Source organism: Chlorocebus sabaeus, chromosome X, assembly GCF_047675955.1.
Source record: "Chlorocebus sabaeus isolate Y175 chromosome X, mChlSab1.0.hap1, whole genome shotgun sequence".
Taxonomy (NCBI): Eukaryota; Metazoa; Chordata; class Mammalia; order Primates; family Cercopithecidae; genus Chlorocebus; species Chlorocebus sabaeus.
In genome coordinates this window covers 84774088-84793188 of record NC_132933.1, presented here as the reverse complement: position 1 = coordinate 84793188, position 19101 = coordinate 84774088, and the positions used below count along the sequence as shown (strand labels likewise).

The 19101-nt window shown below is 39.6% G+C and overlaps 1 protein-coding gene and 1 pseudogene across 4 annotated transcripts in view; both read right to left on the bottom strand.

Moving 5' to 3' along the window:
• Positions 1 to 19101, bottom strand: part of OPHN1 (oligophrenin 1) — a 374614-nt gene that overhangs the window by 16403 nt on the left and 339110 nt on the right. For all 4 annotated transcript variants that reach the window (XM_073013604.1, XM_073013605.1, XM_073013603.1 and 1 more), the window contains exons 20-21: positions 13362 to 13509; positions 4305 to 4628 (exon numbers count right to left, since the gene is read on the bottom strand). In XM_073013604.1, coding sequence (XP_072869705.1) covers positions 4305 to 4628; positions 13362 to 13509 — 472 coding nt within the window. The remainder of the gene's footprint in view (positions 1 to 4304; positions 4629 to 13361; positions 13510 to 19101) is intronic.
• LOC103232107 (phosphoglycerate kinase 1-like) lies at positions 10298 to 11979 on the bottom strand (annotated as a pseudogene).

Sequence of the window (19101 nt, the reverse complement as noted above, 5' to 3'; positions counted from 1 at the left end):
AGTAGATTATTAAAGCATAAGTCCAAACAAGAAAATGTGGATAATGGCCAGCAACACCCATTACTGCAAGAGCAAGTCTGTTCCTAATACTTTTAGAGCAGATGCAAATGCCACTCATAGCATTAGTCACCTCAGTGGAGAATTGATGGCTCTGTGACTGAGCAAGGCCTTACAAGCCCAAAAGCATGCCACCAGATGCAATCTTTCCTTTCCAGCCAAGACAGAGGAAAGGAGCTAAGAAGGGCCCCTCAACCCATGTCATAAAGTCCTAGTCCATGGTGTGCTCTTCCTTGTCATCTCAATACCTCAGGTAGAATGAAGGTCTCCTTGCTCCATGCTCCTACTAGAATTTCTTCTCACCCCTATTAGAACATGGATCACATTGGGCTGGGGCTGATTGCTTGCATGCCAGTGTCACCACGAACCTTTGGAAGGCAGAGACAATGGCTTTTCATCTTTGTCTCTCCCTTTGCATAGGATTATGCCTGATTAAATAAACAAATACATGTAAAGTAGATGGGATATAGCCCTCCTCCCTCTTCATTACCCAAAGGGAAGTCCTAAATCCTTTTGTGGTAGCTACATGTCTGCCTTTTGCAAAGTCAGGACACTTAAGAGGCAATAAACTCAAATGAAGGCAGAAAAAAATATGCTTGTATAATTTTGTACCCCCTAAAAGTAAGTGGTCCTTAGAAAAATAGAAAGGAGAAGGTAGCCAATGCAACTGAAGAAATATGGTATGAAGAAAAAGAGTCCCAATCTTGAACCCAAGAAGCTGAGGTCAAGCCCCATCTCTGCACCTTACAACCTAGGTAACTCTGAGCAAGTTGTTTTGTGTCTGTGAGCCTCTGTTTCTCCAACTATAAAAAGGGGAGGGTAAATCCTACCTCATAAGGCCTATCACAATGATTAGATGCAACTGAAGAGTGAAAGTATCAAGCTCATGTCTGGAACAGAAAAGGATCCTTGATAAAATTCCATCAGCAAACACTATTGATTCTTATTTTAAAGTTGACTGTCATGGAAAAAAGCAATTTAACATGCACCATGCTTTTGTTACTTTTAATTGCTGAGAAAAAATGTGAAGAATGTTAAGGCCACTCAAATGTTAAGTCAAAGCAAGGGGTAAAGATGGGGGCAGGACTGTGGCACAGTTGGCTCACTAACACAATGGAGCCTGTGTACTGATCCTCAGGATGGCAGGCAAAGTCCTAAACAACAGAGTTGAAACGGGGTGACAATTGCAAGGTGCAGACTGGGCTGGCTGAGGTAACAGCTGCCTCCCTCGAATACCGCCATTCAGGCTACTGGCCAGTACCAGGAGCAAACAACTATCAGTTATAGCACAGGGTCAGAGCTGTGTGCAGCTTTTGCTTAACTGGTAACTCTTCAGATGCCGGGGAATCTACTAGGAGAAGCAGCCAGAATCAGGAGGGGAGCAAGGAGGAAGTAAGAAGTAAATAGATAGTGTAGGTAAGGTTCAAAGAGGCAACTATACCAGAGGTTTGGGGGGTTCTCCACCCAGGCAAAAACCACCTCAGTTCTGCTTTCTGTAGCCAAAGCTGGAAGCATGGGTTTTTGAAAAAAGTTGCATCATGCCAGCCTGTTGCTAACTGATTGAAAGCAGAAAATGAAGCCAGGCAAAGCTGAGGCCCAGATTTAGATAGTTAGGCTGATACTGAACAAGTCAGATCAGTACTTATATTAACTGAGACCATTAGATCAGAGTAGCTGCCGCCAGCAGCCCAGGGTAAGACTGGAGGAAGGAGAAGAGGGGAATGCCACTGGGATTGAACTTTGCAGGAGGGAGGGAAGAAGGGCTGAGTTACTGTGTGCGCTGAGCTGATAGAATCTGGCCAATCTCAAGACTTGGCAACAGACAAGACAAATTTTACTGTGATGAGCATAAGTTGAGTTACCCAACCTTCTACCCAGATTGACAGGAAGGTCATGACATGACTTAAAAATGGAAGCAGAGGTCTACATTAAAGTTTTCCCTTTCTTGGCTATGTCCCAGAAAAGCCAAATCATAGTGAGAAGAGGGACAGGGGAGGGAAATTAGTATCATATTTTGAATGCTGATTATGAGCCAGATATTTTGTTATTCCTTTTAATCCTAGCAATAATAGTTCTATCAGGTGAACTGTCTTCCCATTTTACAGATCTGGAAACCAAGGTGAAAACAGCTTAAATAAATCAACTGTGATAGCATGAGTGATCACATCAGCATCAGTGGATCAAACCAGAGCATTCAGAGTCAACTACTTGTGAAAATTGTACTGGACTTGTAGAAATTATACTGAACCCCCTCCCATCCCCACATTGAATAGCTTTTACTAAATTGTGTTCTGAGACAATGCCGTTGGTTCATACTGAGGTTGTTATATGAAATAATCCATGGAAGAAACTTTTTCCTGGCCTCAAAACCAGAAAAGTTATGGTTTACCTGAACAATTGGCTTGTTTTTACCTTAGGAACTTAGTTATATAACCATTGGTTTCTCTCTTTTTGTTTGTTCTAGAAAGTTTGGAACCAAATCTATGACACTGCTCCACCAAGTGTTTAAGGATTCATGGCAAATATTTTGTATACTAACTCCATTCCTGCCATTTCCTTGCTATTCTACCTTTCCCCAACCTCCAGATTCCCATTCTGGGCCTCATGTTTTCTTATCAGTACTCTAGAATCTAAGATAAAGGCCAGCAAACTTTTTCTGTAAAGTGTCAGACAGTTAATATTTTAGGCTGTGCAGGCCATAAAGTCTTTGTTGCTACTATGCAATTCCGCTGTTGTGGCATGAAAGCAGCCATAGACAACATGTAAATGAAGGGGTGTATTTATGTCTATGGACAAAGTTTGAATTTCACAACATTTTCATGTCATAAAATATTATTTCCTTTTTAATTCCAAACATTAAAAATTGTAAAAAAATAATTCTTAGCTTACAGGCTATATAAAAAGAGGCAGTGCAGTGGGCCCAATCGGGTCCACAGGCCGTAGTCTGCCAAGCTCTCTCATCTAAACCTCAAGAGGACAGGGACTTCATTAAGTCTTATTCATTTCTTCAGCATGTAGAATGGGACCAGGTACATGGTCAGTACTCAATAAATATTTGTCAAATAAATTATTCTTAACAATTTTTTTAAGGTTTTACATTTTGCTATACTGTGAAATTCCTTAAAGCTACAAAGTAAAAGAGCTAAGACTTGGATCCAAGCCTTTCTGATACTCAAATCTTTATTTTGTCCATTATATCTTACTATCTTCATAGAATTATGTCCCCTAAAACTCCCCTCTGGATTAGCCCCAATCTCTCAACATGAGTCTCAACATGTAATAGTTAATTAAATTTGCTGAAGACAGCCACACCTTGAATTTGCAATAATTTCAAAAGTTCAGAGCTTGGCAGAAGTTGTGCCCCTTTGTCCCTATTTCTCCCAAACTCGAAAGGGAGAATGAGAAAACAAGGGTTCACAGATTCACAGCTTCTTATAGGAAGGTAAAATGATTGTTCTGCCTCAGGGGAAAGAACGCTGATTTTGGTGCCTGTGAGACATGGTAAGATTTAGTTCCCAGCTCTGCCAGTTACTAGCTGTGAATCTTTGGCAAGTCACTTACCTACAGCAGCCTCTATTTCCTAATTTAAAAAAAACAAAACAAAACAAAACAAAACAAAACAAAAAAACAAGAATAATACATTCTTGGCCAGGTATGGTGGCTCACACCTGTAATCCCGGCACTTTGGGAGGCCAAGGCGGGTCGATCACCTGAGGTCGAGAGTTTGAGACCATCCTGGCTAACATGGCAAAACTCTGTCTCTACTGAAAATACAAAAATTAGCCAGGCATGGTGGTAAGTGCCTGTAATCCCAGCTACTCAGGAGGCTGAGGCAGGGGAATCACTTGAACCTGGGAGGCGGACGCTGCAGTGAGCCGAGATCACGTCACTGCACTCCAGCCTGGGTGACAGAGCGAGACTCCGTTTCAAAAAAAAAGAATAATAATACATTCTTTACAGTGGGATTGTGAGGATGAGAAATAGTATATCAGCAATTAGTACAGTGCCAGGCACATAGCACTTGGGATATAGAGGTAAATAAAACAGGTAAAAAATTCCTGCCCTCACGGAGCTTACATTCTAGTGATTATTGTGACTGATTATTGTGATCTTGCCCACTGTTCCAATATTAGTGGTAGTAAACCGGAACAGAATGCCACTTAAATATATCTCCAAACTCAGAAGGATCTCAAGGTGAAAAGCAGTTAGGTTCAGCTCTGGCTCCCATGGGATTCCCAAGCACTTACCCTCCTTGTGATGGGCCAGGGGCCGGGGAGCTGGTCTCTTTATGTGGAAAGAGGGGGTCTTGGTGGGCCCAGAGCCTGGCATGGGTCCATTGGTGGCCTTTGGGGTAATCTTGGTCCCTCCATCCTGTAGCCTAGACACCAACTTCCCCACATCCACCTCTGGGCAGGGCTCCAACTTGCCATCCGAAATAGGCCTGCTTGGGGACTTCCTCCCAGGATCAGTTTCCCCACTCCTCTGAATAGGTAGTTTGGGGTGTTGTGGTGGCTTGGGGGTTTCTATGCTGCCGGTGATAGTACCATTCGGTGTTTGATGTTGGATTTCATCTGGGAAAAGTTGGTGCAAAGAGGAAAGATTAATGATAACTTTTAAAACCTTTTCATTTTGATACATGCATACATACTTAATTTTGAAAATTTGTGTACATTTTCAAAGCAGTTATGTCACTGTGGCACAAACCAACTATATCCCACAGAATCATTCTCTACCTTTCCCAGTTCATGTAAAGCCACAGATCCAATCCAAATAAGGAATTCAAGATCCGTGTATGATTTTCACCACCACAATTCAATAAGCCACAATAAACCAAGAGGTTTTATTAAAGGAATATGTCATTCAAAAAAGACTTAAAGTCCCCAATCAACGGCATATTCTATTCTTTGCAAATGAAGACATCATCAGTTAATTCTTAACCACTTCTCTGAAAAGTATTTTGTTAAGGTCTCTCAAATTTTAAGTTAATCAACATAACATACTTTAACTTCTTTCTCCAACTCAGAAGGAAACCTCCAACTGTTCTTTCCCCAGCTTTTGTGGTCTACAATTTCCTCTGACATTAGTACATGTTTTTCAGTGGTTCTGAGACTTACTGAAAGCTTTTGAGACCCTAATGAGACCTAGGGACCATCTCCCTAGAAAAATCAACCCACACAAATATAGCCAAAATTTCGAAAACTAATTTTTAAGTGATTCACAGAGCCTTCTGAAGCTGTCAATAAACCCCAGATTGAGAATGCCTGCTGTAAAGAAACGGTCACCTACCATAGTCATAAAAAACTTTATGAGTGTAGTGGTTAAGAACAGAGGTTCCAGCCAGCAAATTGAAACCTAAGATATATATCAACCAATTGCAATACATGGATTTTATTTAGATACTGATTTTTTCTAACAAAATGAGATAATAGGAGAATGTGGATACTGACTGGATAGTTGATCCTAAGGAATCACTGTTTTGTTTTATTTTAAGTATGATGATGATATTGTGGTTTTGCTTTTAAAAGAGTTCCTCTCTTCTAGAGATATATACTGAAACATTTACAAATGAAATGACATGATGAGTAGGTTGGGGGAACAGGTAAGGGTATAGATGAAATAAGACTGGGTGTATGTTCTTAAATGCTGAAATGTGGGGAGTTCAATATGTTTGTTTTCAATTTCTGTTTATGTTTGGAATTCTTCGTAATAAAATGTTAAAAGAAATGCAGGCTCTGAAGCCAGGTGGCCAGGTCTGAATCTCAGTTCTGCTTCTTACCAACTGTGAGACCTTGTACAAGTTCCCTATTCTCTCTGTACCTCAAATTTTCTCCTCAGTAAAATGGGAATAATAAAGAATACCGGTCTCATGAGGTTGTGGTGAGGATTCCAGGAGATGGTATACTTATTTCAGTGCCTGGCACATAACAGACACTCATTAATTGGTGGTTATTACTTACACTATTATGTGGTGGGTGGGCAGTGAGGCAAGAGTTTCCATGGGGGAAGTCTTGCTGCAAAGGTTTTTGTTCCCTAGACAGTTTTGTTCTCCTTGGGAATCTGCCACCACTGATGCCACTGCCAAAGGGGCCGGAACCAAGGGGAGTTCCCCTGCAGTCCCCCTAATTTTGTCCCAAAGTAGACACATAGCCCTTTATTTATTAACCCTAGCACAAGTGCAGCCAGACAGAGGCCATCAAACAAAAAAAACTACCAAAGGCTCACAAATAATGGCATGAACATGAGCACAAGAGTGCCAAGTAACTAGAGGCTCTGGCTTCCAGGACGTGCCTTGCGGCAGAGGCCATCTTTAAACATATAGCACTCAGGAGTAACTCAAGCACATCTACTCTCTCCAAACAATAAAGTGCATGGTGACATAAATTCTTTCCCTCACATGCTTTAGCCCAACATCTCAGCTGCATGTTCCTATCTGAATACTTTCTTCTGGCCAAGTGACTCCATCTTTGCTCTCCCTTAGGGAAGACAATAAAGGTTGCCTGTGCCCTACAGGCCATAGAGTATCATCACCATCTCAAGAGGGTCAGTTTTCATAAAGAGGATCCACATACACAGCCTCAGAGAGGCTGCTACCTTCCACTCAGGAAAGTATCTTCTGCTTGCTAGGGAAAATAGGAAATGTAATGATAGAAGCCATGATGACTTCGGAGCTAGGCCTTTCAGCAGGGAAACTATTTCCAGGTTCTGGGGTATGGTGAATAAAAATAATGATAATAGTGACAATGATAGTAATAACGAGAATAATACTGATAAAGATAACATATACCATTACTTGAACACTTATACCATGGCAGGCCCTGTTCTAAATGCTTTACCTGGATTATCTCATATAATCCTCAAAGCAGCTCTATAAAGTAGTACATTGTTATTAGCCCCATTTTACAGATAAGAAATCTAAGGCACCCGAAGTCTCCATGTCACAAAGCTACTAAGTGGAAACGCCAAGTTTCAAATCTTGAAGTCTGTTTCCAGAGTCTATTTACTCTTTCCGAAGAGACAGTTCATTGCTCTGTCAGGTAATAAAAGTTCGGTGCCATCCCCTTTCCCTAACCAGCCATCCATTTCTACAGGAAAACACACAAACAAGCCTCAGGGACTATGAAGAACTGCGAGTGAATCAGGATCAGAGAGTGAGGCCTCATAAATAGGTATGGGGCCAACCCTTACAGTGGAAGCCTCTCTTCTATGGGTGGGTAAGAGGTGGGGAGAAGCTTTGAGAGGATACACACTAGTACTGTAATAGAAATAGATCAATTATTATAATACATTTAGATTCGTGCAAATAAGTGCTAGGAGTAAGACAGTACTAATACTGACTGCAAGGATTAGAGAGGGTCTTTATAAAAGAGGTAACTTTTGAGCTGGGCCTTGAAGAATTACAAAAGGTAAAGCAAAGTAGAAAGGGCATTCAAACAAAAAACAACTTGGAGGAATGAAAGACCATGCTTTGCCTAAGAAAATATAATGAAAAGTTTGGTTTGGCTTGAGCATAGGGACCAATTATAGATGAAAAAGTGTGGGTAGCTGGAAGTGAGGTTGTTGAAATAAGTTGGGTCTATATTATGAAGTCCATGAATGCCATGCTCAGGAATACAAACTCTGCCTTTGAGTCACAGAAGACAATGATTTTGAGGGGCAGATGGCTGGGGGTGGGGAGAAGTGGCATTATCAAATATGCATTTTTAAACATCCCTTTGGGTTCATTATGAAAAGTAGGCTTGTTCCAATAAAAAATAGGTTGGACCAGAAAGACTGGTGGCAGAAAGACCAGCTAGGGGACTGCTGATGAGAAGGATCCAAACTAGAGCTGCATCAGAAAAGAGAGGCGGATTCAAGAGGTTAAAGAAGTGGAATAACCAGGGCTTAGTTATGGAGGTGTGATGGAGTCCATGAGAGGGTGAAAGGAGTCACTGACATACTATATACAAAAGGGATAACAAATTTCAGAGTAAGATAATGAGATGCTACTGGTGAGTAGGATTGGTTCCTTCTCAGAACAGTGTTCACACAGGTTATAGGAAGTGTGATATTATAGTAAATAAATAAGCTTCAGGATAAGATAGATGAGTGCAAATTGTTCTGTCATTTAGTAGCTGTGTTAGTTGGGAAAACTACTCATCATCTTTGAGCTTCCAGTGCCTTCACTATAAAACAGAGTTCAGCATACCTACCTCTCATGGGAGTGTTGAACATTAAATGAGATGATGGATTCACACTCACAGAGAATGGCTAGAATAAATAAGACAGACTATACAAAGTATTGGCGAGGATGTGGTGAAATTGGAGCCTTCATTCATTGCCGGTGGGAAAGTAAAATGGTGCAGCTGTGGCCTGGTGTGGTGGCGCACACCTGTAATCCCAGCACTTTGGGAGGCCAAGGTGGGCGGATCATGACGTCAGGAGTTTGAGACCAGTCTGGCCAAGACAGGTAGTGAAACCCTGTCTCTACTAAAAATATAAAAAATTAGCTGGGTGTGGTGGTGTGCACCTGTAATCCCAGCTGCTCAGGAGGCTGAAGCAGGAGAATCACATGAACCTGGCAGGCGGAGGTTGCAGTGAGCTGAGATCACACCATTGCACTCCTGCCCAGGTGACAGTGCAAGACTTCATCTCAAGGAAAAAAAAAAAAAAGTACAACTGCTTTGGAAAACAGGCTGGCAATTCTTCAAAAGTTTTAATATAGACTGACCATATAACCTACAATTCCAGTCCTAGGTATATACCCAAGATAATTAAAAACAGACATCCACACAAAATCCTGTGCATTAATGTTCACAGTGGCATTATTTATAATAACCACAAAATGAATACAATCCATGTGTCCATCAACTGATCAATGGATAAAATGTGCTACATATATACAAAGGAATATTATTTGTCCATAAGAAAGAAAGAATGAAGTACTGATACATTCTACAATGTGGATGAATCTTGAAAATATTATGCTAAGAGTAAGATGCCATCCAAAAATGTCCACATATTCTATAGTTACATTTCTATGAAATGTTCAGAATAGGCAAATCCGTAGAAGCAGAAAGTAGATCAGCAACTGTCAGAGGTTGGGGGAGAAGTAAATTTAAAAGTATTGGGTTTCTGGGATGATGAATATGTTCTAGAATAAGATAGTTGCACAAAATATACTAAAAAACCATTAAACTGTATGCTTTAAAATGGTGGATTTTATGGTATGTGAATTATAGCTCAGTTTTTTAAAAAGTTAAAAATAAAAAACAAATGTCTAGACTGGATAACTTCATTGGAGATCTTCTGGCCCAAAGCCCTCATCACCACAGAGGGACAAACTGAGGTCCAGAGAGGGGAAGTGACTAGCTCAAGTTATTCAGCAGGCTAGTAGCCAAGATTAAATTAGACCTTCTGTCTACTGACACCAGTTCATTCATTTTTTGTACTCATTTATTAAGAACTTACTATATGCCTGGCACTGTGCTCATGCTTTAGATACAGTACGAAAAAACAAGTGTCCTCTGGCATATACACAAGTGTCCTAGAGTTTATATTGGAGGAGACTGTAAATAAACAAACCCATTCTGTAAAAATGAGACTATGGAACAACAGACAGGCATTGAATGTTCCCTTCTACTTTCTCCTGAATGCCAGCTCACCTCCTCTATGAAAGAGTTGATCCCTTAAGTGATAATCTCTTCATCATTCCTTATACATCCACTCATTCGTTCTCAGAATATTTACTGAATACATGATACGTATACCAGGAGTTGTTCTAGGGCCTGGTAATCAAATAGATTTTACATTCTAACGGGAAAGAGAGATAATAAACACATGAACAAACAGTAGCAGGGGATATGAGTTGCATAAAGCCATATAAAGGGATAGGGAGTGATTGGAGGAGGAGAAAGAACTATTTAAGTAGAATGTTAAGAAAAGATCTCTATGAGAAGATGGCATTTAGCAGACATCTGAATGAAAGAGTGAGCCTTGTGAAGTTCTGGAGGAAGAATGTTTAGGGCCAAGAGAGTAGCAAATGCAAAGGCTCTTAGGTAAGTTTGACACAAGTAAGGACCTGCAAGAACAATGAGATTAGAGTAGAGAGCAAAAGAGACAGTGAGAGAGCAAAGTTCAGAAATGAAGGTCAGAGAAATCAGCAACAGTCATATAATGAAGAATAAAATGCAAATTTTATTCTAGATATGAAGGGAGGTTACTGAAAATTTGGCACAGAGGGAATGATGTGATCTGATTTCCATTTTTTTCATGGTTTCAGTGGACACTTTTATTGTTTATTTAATGGATCATCAATTTTGTCTCCCTACCTACAAATGGAATTTCATCTTGTTTCCATGCTGAGTAGTGAAACAGTGACAAAGCTAATCATAATAACCTACATCAAAAGAGAACTAAGCTAACACAGCTCACTTTTTTTAACAGGCAAAATATAAATATATGTACTCTAGAACGCACAATGTTTAGTCACTAAGAAATTCAAATGGGATCTTGAAGAATGTAGGCAAATCCAGGGTACAGTAAAGATGAGCTGAGATGCTGTGCAACTGTTTAAGGGTTCCTGGGCACTGCATCTCTTGGCCACCAGCTGAACCTTGACACGGAAGGTTTTAGCTAATGCCAAGTGGAGATGCAGAAAATGCTAAGTTGACATAGGGGCTGTGCACAAGAACTAAAAGGCAGGAAAGTACTAAATATTGCCCAGAGCATCCACCCCAGGAAGGACTTTACCTTCCAGGAGCTCTAAACTGGCACCACCCCTAGTGCTCACATGCCTGATTTTATCCTTTGTGTTCCATTTGGCACAGCAAGTGGCAGTGTCTCCACCACCTATGATGCTAATGCAGCCCCTAGAAGTGGCTTTCACCACCTCATCCATGAGGGCTTTGGTTCCCCGGGCAAAAGCTTCCCATTCAAATACCTCCCCCCTCGCTCAGTCTGCTTAGCCCGAGTAACAGTCTCAGCATACTTCTTGCTGCTTTCAGGACCACAATCCAAGCCCATCCAGCCAGCAGGTATGCCAGAAGCCACAGTGGCTTGGCCAGTCTTGGCATTCTCATCAAACTTGTCAGTAGTGACAAAGTCAACAGGCAAGGTAATCTTCACACCATTCTTCTCAGCTTGGGACATTAGGTCTTTGACAATCTTAGCTCCCTCTTCATCAAACAGAGAAGTGCCAATCTCCATGTTGTTGAGCACCTTAAGGAAGGTAAAAGCCATTCCACCACCAATAATCATCTCATTGACTTTGTCCAGCATATTACTGATCAGGTGGATCTTGTCTGCAACATTAGCTCCACCCACGATGGCCAGGAAGGGTCACTATGGGCTCTTCAAGACCTTGGCAAAGTAGTTTTTTCTTTATCAAAAAACCACCAGCCTTCTGAGGCAGATTGACTCCTACCATAGAGCTGTGGGCTCTGTGAGCAGTGATAAAAGCATAATTGACATACACATCCCCTAGCTTGGAAAGTGAAGCTCGGAAAGCTTCTATTTTGGCTGACTCACTTTAACCTTGTTCCCAGAGTTTTCCCTTCCCTTCTTCTTCCACATGAAAGCGGAGGTTCTCCAGCAGGATGACAGACCCAGCAGCTGGGTTTGCACAGGCTTTCTCCACTTCTGGGCCTACACAGTCCTTCAACAACAGAACATCCTTTCCCAGCAGAGATTTGAGTTCTACAGCAACTGGCTCTAAGGAGTACTTGTCAGGCACAGGGACACCATCAGGCCGGCCTAGGTGACTCGTAAGGACTACTGACTTGGCTCCATTGTCCAAGCAGAATTTGATGCTTAAGACAGCAGCCTTAATCCTCTGGTTGTTTGTTATCTGGTTGTTCTACATAGGAAATTGAAGTCGACTCTCATAATGACCCGCGTCCCTTTCACGTCCAGCTTGTCCAGTGTCAGCTTGTTAGAAAGCAACATTTTGGAAATGGAGAGAGGTCCACGTTTCAGACAGCAAGGGAGCCAGCTGCTGATGTGTGCTTGGGAAGCTTGCAGAATCCTGATTTCCATATTTTAAAGGATGTACATGTTACTGGTTGCCAGGGAGAATGAATTATAGGCAAGGAAGAAGGCAAGCAATGGTACCAGGTAAGAGATAATAGTGGCTCACAGTGACAGAAGCAGTGGGCAGTAGTAGAAGTTAGCATATAATGTGCATGTAGAGCTGACAAGAATTGCTAATGGATTCAATATGAAGGAAAAGGGGAAAGGAGTAACCAAGGATGATTCCAAAGTTCTTGACCTTAACAACTGGATGACTGCTGCTGCCAGTTACTTAGATGGGGGAGACCAGAGTAGGAATAGGTTAAGAAAGAGTTGGGCATCAAGTTATGTTTTCCACAGTGTAAACTGAGATGCCCATGAGTCATCCAAGGAGAACTGTTGAGCAGGAATTTTGATATGACAAAAGAGGCAGGATATCAATCTTAGATAAATTTGAAAATCATCTTTAGCATTTAAATGATATGTAAAACCATGAAACTTAATGAGATCATACAGGAAAAGAACATGATCAGAGAACAGGACTAAGAAAAAAGCTCTGGGACCTTCTAACATGTAAAGTTGGGAAGAGAAGAAAAAACAGGAGAGAAGACTGAGATGGATTATCTGGTGAGATTAAAGGAAAATCTGGTGTCCTGAAAGCCAAGAGAATAAAGTGTTTCAAGAAGGAGGAGTTAGTCAACTGTGTCAGATGCTACACACAAACTGAGTATGATGAGAACAATGTTGTAGCTATTTGGTTTGGCCTCATGGAGATTACTGGCAAACCTGACAAAAATGGTCTTAGTGGAGTAGGAGGGCAGAGGTACATTTAGAATGGGTGTATTCTCCACACTAGCAATTATTCCACTGAAGGCATTTATTTTTTCACTTATCTATGTCTTCACTTCTTCTGTGAGGGCAAGCAATGTATCTTAATTTCACCCAGCACAGTACCTGGCACATAGTAGTTATCCAATCCATGTTTGCTATATTTGAATTTAAAATTTCACATTCACCTTGCTCACCCATTTCAATATATTAGGGGCATAAATCTAAGAACACCTTGGATCCTGCACTGGCCTTATAGGGATCCTCCACATGGTAACTTCCTTTATAAGCTCATCACCATCCTATCTACTGTCAAAGGCTTAATCCCCTCTCTGAGCACAAACTACAAACACTGGCTGCTTTTAAGCTCAGGAGCCAGGAAAGATCTACTTTTATAGAGAGAAAAATGGTCATGCCACCACTTCTGCCCTTCAATATCCTCTCTGTCTCTAATCACCATTCAGAAGCTAAGGGTAAACCTCAGTACTGACCTTCGCTTTCATCCAGGGAAGAAGTATAGAAAACCGTCCTTTCTCGCAGCAAGCGCTTTGAAATCGTGATTGGTTTGTGCCTTCTTGCTGTCACCCGAGGCGGAGGCACTGGCGGTGCAGCGCTTTCCTCAGGTGGACCTAAATAGATCTGTGGAGAAAGAAGGAAGATATCTAGAGAATAACTGGATCAAGTTTTTGTCTTCTGAATGCTACCCACCAGTTGATGCTTGCTGGCCTTTTATCTAGAGTTTGTAACATGAATACTAATATGATTCAAAGAATCAGAGATTTTCTTAATCACTCTAGTAACCAGTAAGTGTTTAGGTATCTCCTACCATGCTCAAGGCACAGAACCTAGCACTTCTCAGTTTGGAAGAAAAAATGCATATAAAAGGTGGCAGTAGTCCTGGATTTTCCATTTCCTTCCTGGGGGACCTTAGGCAAGTCACCTCAATTCTCCGAGCCTCAGCTTTCTCATCCGTAACATAGGGACAGCAAACCCTACTTCACAGGGTGTGATAAGAAAGGAATGAAAGGAGCTGTCAAGGTACCTTCTATGGGTGGGGGTGGGACATGGAAGGAGACTAAACACAATTACATGCCCATATGCTTTCAATAGTTCTGAAGGGATACCAAAGAATCTGATTACATTGTTTGTCTCAAGGTAGGACTAATGACTGGCTGGGGAATAGAGGGAGAACAACTGTGTTTTCCCTTCTATGTCACATTGTTCTTTTATAATTTCATGCCATGGTACATTACCTATTCAATAGAAAGTAAAATAAAATTAAAAAGCACCAACACAGTGCTTTGGATGCTATAGGAAGTGCTGAAGGCATGCAGAAGGAGCTGTGATTAGAATTTTTATATAATGTCTCATGTGTACCTAAGGATTTTCCGGTCTCCATGGAGACCAACCTTTTAGCCCAAGTGCATACACTGTGAGATGAAACACATGTGATGGAGAAAGGGGACCACTGTCTAGCCAGTGAGACTAACAAAATCACCCCCAATGATTAGTGTAAAGAGAAATGTCATAGCCCAATATCCCATCAGGCAAGGGTCAACACAGACTACATAGGCATGGAAATAACATGATTGAGAACACAAGGCAAGCCTGTGTAAAAGCAGGACAATGATAAGAAACAATGTATGAACAATTACAAGCCATGAGTATATGCCTCATGATTGTAAGGAAGACAAAATGTAACTGAACAGCAAGAAGATGAATGTTGAGGCCATACAGTTCTAGGTCATATTCCTAATTCCACCATCATTAGTAATAATAGTCTAAAGAGCTACCATTTTGTGAGCTCAAACACTATAGTAGTTGTTACAAATATTTCTTGCTATTTGTCAAATACATGAGGCTGTTGCACTGACTGTTTATTCTACCCAGACTGATCTTCCTCCAGATATCCATTCTTCTAGGATTCTAATCAAACATATTCTGTTCAGTAAGCCCTTCTGGGTCAATATATTTAAAACATTGACATGCCTCCCTCTACCCAACCATTCCTATCTTCCTTCCATGTTTAATTTTTTTTCTCTTCAGCATTTCCTATCACTTTCTAACATAGAACCTGTTTTACTTATTGGTTTTGTTTGCTGTTTGTCTCCAAGCTAGATTTTACACAACATAGAAGCATGTCTGTCATGTTCACTGCTCTATCTCTACCACCTAGAAGAGGGACTGGAATTGCTGAGTCAAAAAACAAATACATTTGCAATTCTAATGTAAAAGGCCAAACTGTCATCTGAAAATACTACTACTATTAACCGCTACTAACTACTACTACTAAAATACTACTACAAACAGCTACTTCTTATTCCGGCCAAGATAGGGCACCGAAACTAGTTTTACTCATTTAGCCTGAAACAAGTAAAAACAAAACAAAACTAAACTAAACTAAACTAGGAAAAATACATGCAACAGTAGTTTTAAAGGCATTGGAAATCCAGCAGTGAAGGACAGTGAATGCTGAGAGACAGAAAAAAGCAAATGAGGTTAGCCTTATGAGTGTCCCAGCTTAGAGTTTTGCAGGACTCAGTGCAGGAAGGGGAACCCAGGTGGAACCCAGTAGTATCCCTATGTTGAGAAGATTGAGTTGGGAGTATGGGAAAGGCAAGAAAGTGAGAATTTGCAAGGCAAAGTGCCAGAGAGAAGATTTTGTACACTGAAGTATTCAAAATATTGCTGAGAAATATTAAGAAAATCTAGATAAACAGAGATATATTTTGTTTGCAGGTATAAAGACTCAATAGTGTTAAGATGTAAATTCTTACAAAATTGATCTACAGATTGAACACAACCCAAATACCAGTAAGCTTGTATGTAGACATTGACAAGCTGATTTAAAATTGCATAAGGACATGCAAAGAACCTAGAATAGTCAAAACAATCTTGAAAAAGAAAAACCAACTTGGAAGGCTAACATTACCTGACTTCAAGTCGTATTATAAAGCTACAGCAATTAAGACAGTGTGGCACTGGTGTCAAGATAGGTGAGTAGATCAATGGAACATAATAGAAAGCCCAGAAATAGACCCACACCTATACAGATAAATTTATTTATTTATTTTACAAAGGCAATTCAGTGGAGAAAGGACAGCAATGGTACTGGAACAATGTGATATACATAGGCAAAAAAGGAACTTCACATCTCATACCACAGAAGAAAACTAACTCAAAATGGGCTATAATCAAATTTAAAAGCTGAAACTATAAAATTCCGAGGAGAAAAATCTTTGTAATCTTAGGTTAGGCAAAGATTTCTTAGATACAATGATTCATAAAAGAAAGAAATCAATAAACTGAACATCAAATTTAAAAACTTATGATTTTCTAAAAGATGCTGTTAAGAATGAAAAGAAAAACCACAGCCTGAGTTAAAATATTTGTATATCATATGTGTGATAAAGACCTTGTATTATACATATATATATATATATATATATATATAAAGAACTCCCAAAACTCAATAACTCAATAATAGGAAAACAAGTAAATCAGTTTTTAAAGAATAAGCAAAATATTTGAATAGACACTTTACCAAAGAAAACATACAAATGGCAAACATAAAAAAATGTTCAACATCATTAGGTCAATAGGGAAATGCATGTTAAAACCATAATGCGATACCACTGAACACCTATTAGAATGGTTGAAATTTTTTAAAGACTGACCATACCACATGTTGAAAAGAATATGGAGGAACTGGAACTTTCATTGCTGATGGGAATGTAAAATCAGACAATGTCATAGTGAATTTAAAAAAAACAACCACCCAATGAAATAGATCATCTGAATAGTCCTATAACCATTAAAAATTTTTAATTCATAGTTTTAAAACTTCCAAAGAAGAAATCTCTAGACCCAGATAGTTTAACTGGAGGATTCCACCAAACATTTACAGAATTATGAACATGAGTTTTACAGTCTCTTTCAGAAAGTACGATGATACAATTACTTAAGAAAGACATTTTACATTTTCTTTAACAATTAAATGTATAATTACTATGTGACTCAGTCATTTCTACTCCGTCATGTTTACTCAAGAAAAAAGAAAACATAAGTCATACAGACTGTACACAAATGTTTGCAGCAGATCCAAACTGGAAACAACCCAAATGTCCATTAACTAGTAAATAGACAACCAAATTTTGGTATATATGATGGAATACTACTCAGTAATAAAAAGGAATGAACTATTGACTCATTATAACAACTTAAATTAATCTCAGAATAATTATGCTGAATCAAAAAAGGCAGACCAAAAAAAAAAGTATATACTGCATTATTCCATTTATACAAAACTTTAGAAAACACAAATTATACTGACAGAACTGATTAGTGGCTGCCTTAGGTGAAGAGTATAGTGTAGGAGTGGGTTGGAGAGGGGAGGATTTTGAAGCGACAAGCCATTGAAAAGGACATACGAAGGAAAAGAAAATGAAATAGCTTGTGAACATAAAAATCAACTTCACTAATAATTATAAAACTACAATTCAAACAAGATATCACATTTTGCCTATTAGACTGATAAATTAAGAAAAATCTATATTGTCCTAAACTAACAAAGAAGTGGGTAAAAACAGTCACCTTTATAAGCTGTTATTGGGAGGGTGATTTGGTTTAGCCATATTGGGGGTCAATCTGGTAGTAGCAATCATGATTTTAAATAGGTATGCACTCTGATCTCCCTACTTTTCGAACCCCTATTGAGCAGAAATCCTGACACATACACTCACTGATATCTATGCAAGTGCTATGTACCATTAAAACAACAACAACAACAACAACAAAACTACATAAATACCTATTAACATGGGAAAGTTACATAAATTGTGGTTCACCCACTGAGGAATATTACACAACTGTTAAAAGGCAGTGATGTAGATTTGTAAGAACTGAGGTGGAAAGATTAAATATTTTAAAGTAGTTTATGAAATAGTATATATAGTATGGTGTCATTATTCAAAAATAGCTTTGTGTGTTTATGAATGTACTGTCCTTTGTCATTTATAATTGCAAAGAAAAGGGTCTAGAAGCACACACAATAAATTGTTAACAATCACAATCATAACCTCTAGGAAAGTGAATAGGATTACAGAGGAATGTCAAAAGATACATTCCTGTTTTAGTCTACACACTTCTATGTTATTTAAATTTTTGTGCTGAATTTTAAGTTTAGTTTGATTTTTTAAAACATAATAAAAATGAAAACAAGGACATCCCTCTAAAATATTTTTTATTGTTGTTTAAGAAAGAACCTAAATTGTAGGGATCTAACATACATGAGTTCAAAACTCAGCTCTATCACTTATGGCCTCTGTCATGTTAGGTAAGTCATTTAACCTCTCTGAGCCTCAGTTGTCTAATTTGCCAAAAGAAGATCATGTCTATGAGTATAGTTGTCATGATCAACTGATAAATGTACATGAGTATTTGTCTAGCTGAAACCCCCCTTCTCTCTCTCTCTCTCCCTCTAGTGCCCTTCCATTTGGTTTGGAACAGAACCTCTTAACTGGGGGCAATTCTATTTCCCAGGGGACATTTCATGACATCTGTGGAAGTATTTATTGTCACAACTGTTGAAGGGGGGTTGGCATCTAGTGGGGAGAGGCAAGGAATCCTGCTAAACATCCAACAACACCCAGGGCAGTCCCCACAACAAGAATTATTGACCCAAAATGTCAAAATAATACCAAGGCTGAAAAATGTTGGTCTAGAATAATGAAGAGGAGTAATAAATGAGAATATATTTACTTAATGCAGATGGGATTCAAGAACATTTAAATCTGAACTGAATTTCTAAAACACATTTTGAAAACAGAAAACAGAATACATGTTTATTATGTTTATAGGCATTCATCCATTCATTTGTCCATCCAACAGTCTCTTCTGATTGAACTCAAGTGAGTGTTCTTAATGGAGATAAATGCATCATATATTATTTCCCCTTGCTCAGTTAGAAGACATCCTTGCTGAGGCATTCGTAATCACCTCATACTTTAGAGAAAAGGGAGGTCATTAGAAGTAAACTTCGACTGGGTGCGGTGGCTCATGTCTGTAATCCCAGCACTTTGGGAGGCTGAGGCAGGCGGATCCCTTGAGGCCAGGAGTTCAAGACAAGCCTGGCCAACATGGTGAAACCCTAGCTCTACTAAAAGCACAAAAATTAGTCAGTTGTGGTGGAGCATGCCTGTAATCCCAGCTACTCAGGAGGCTGAGGCAGGA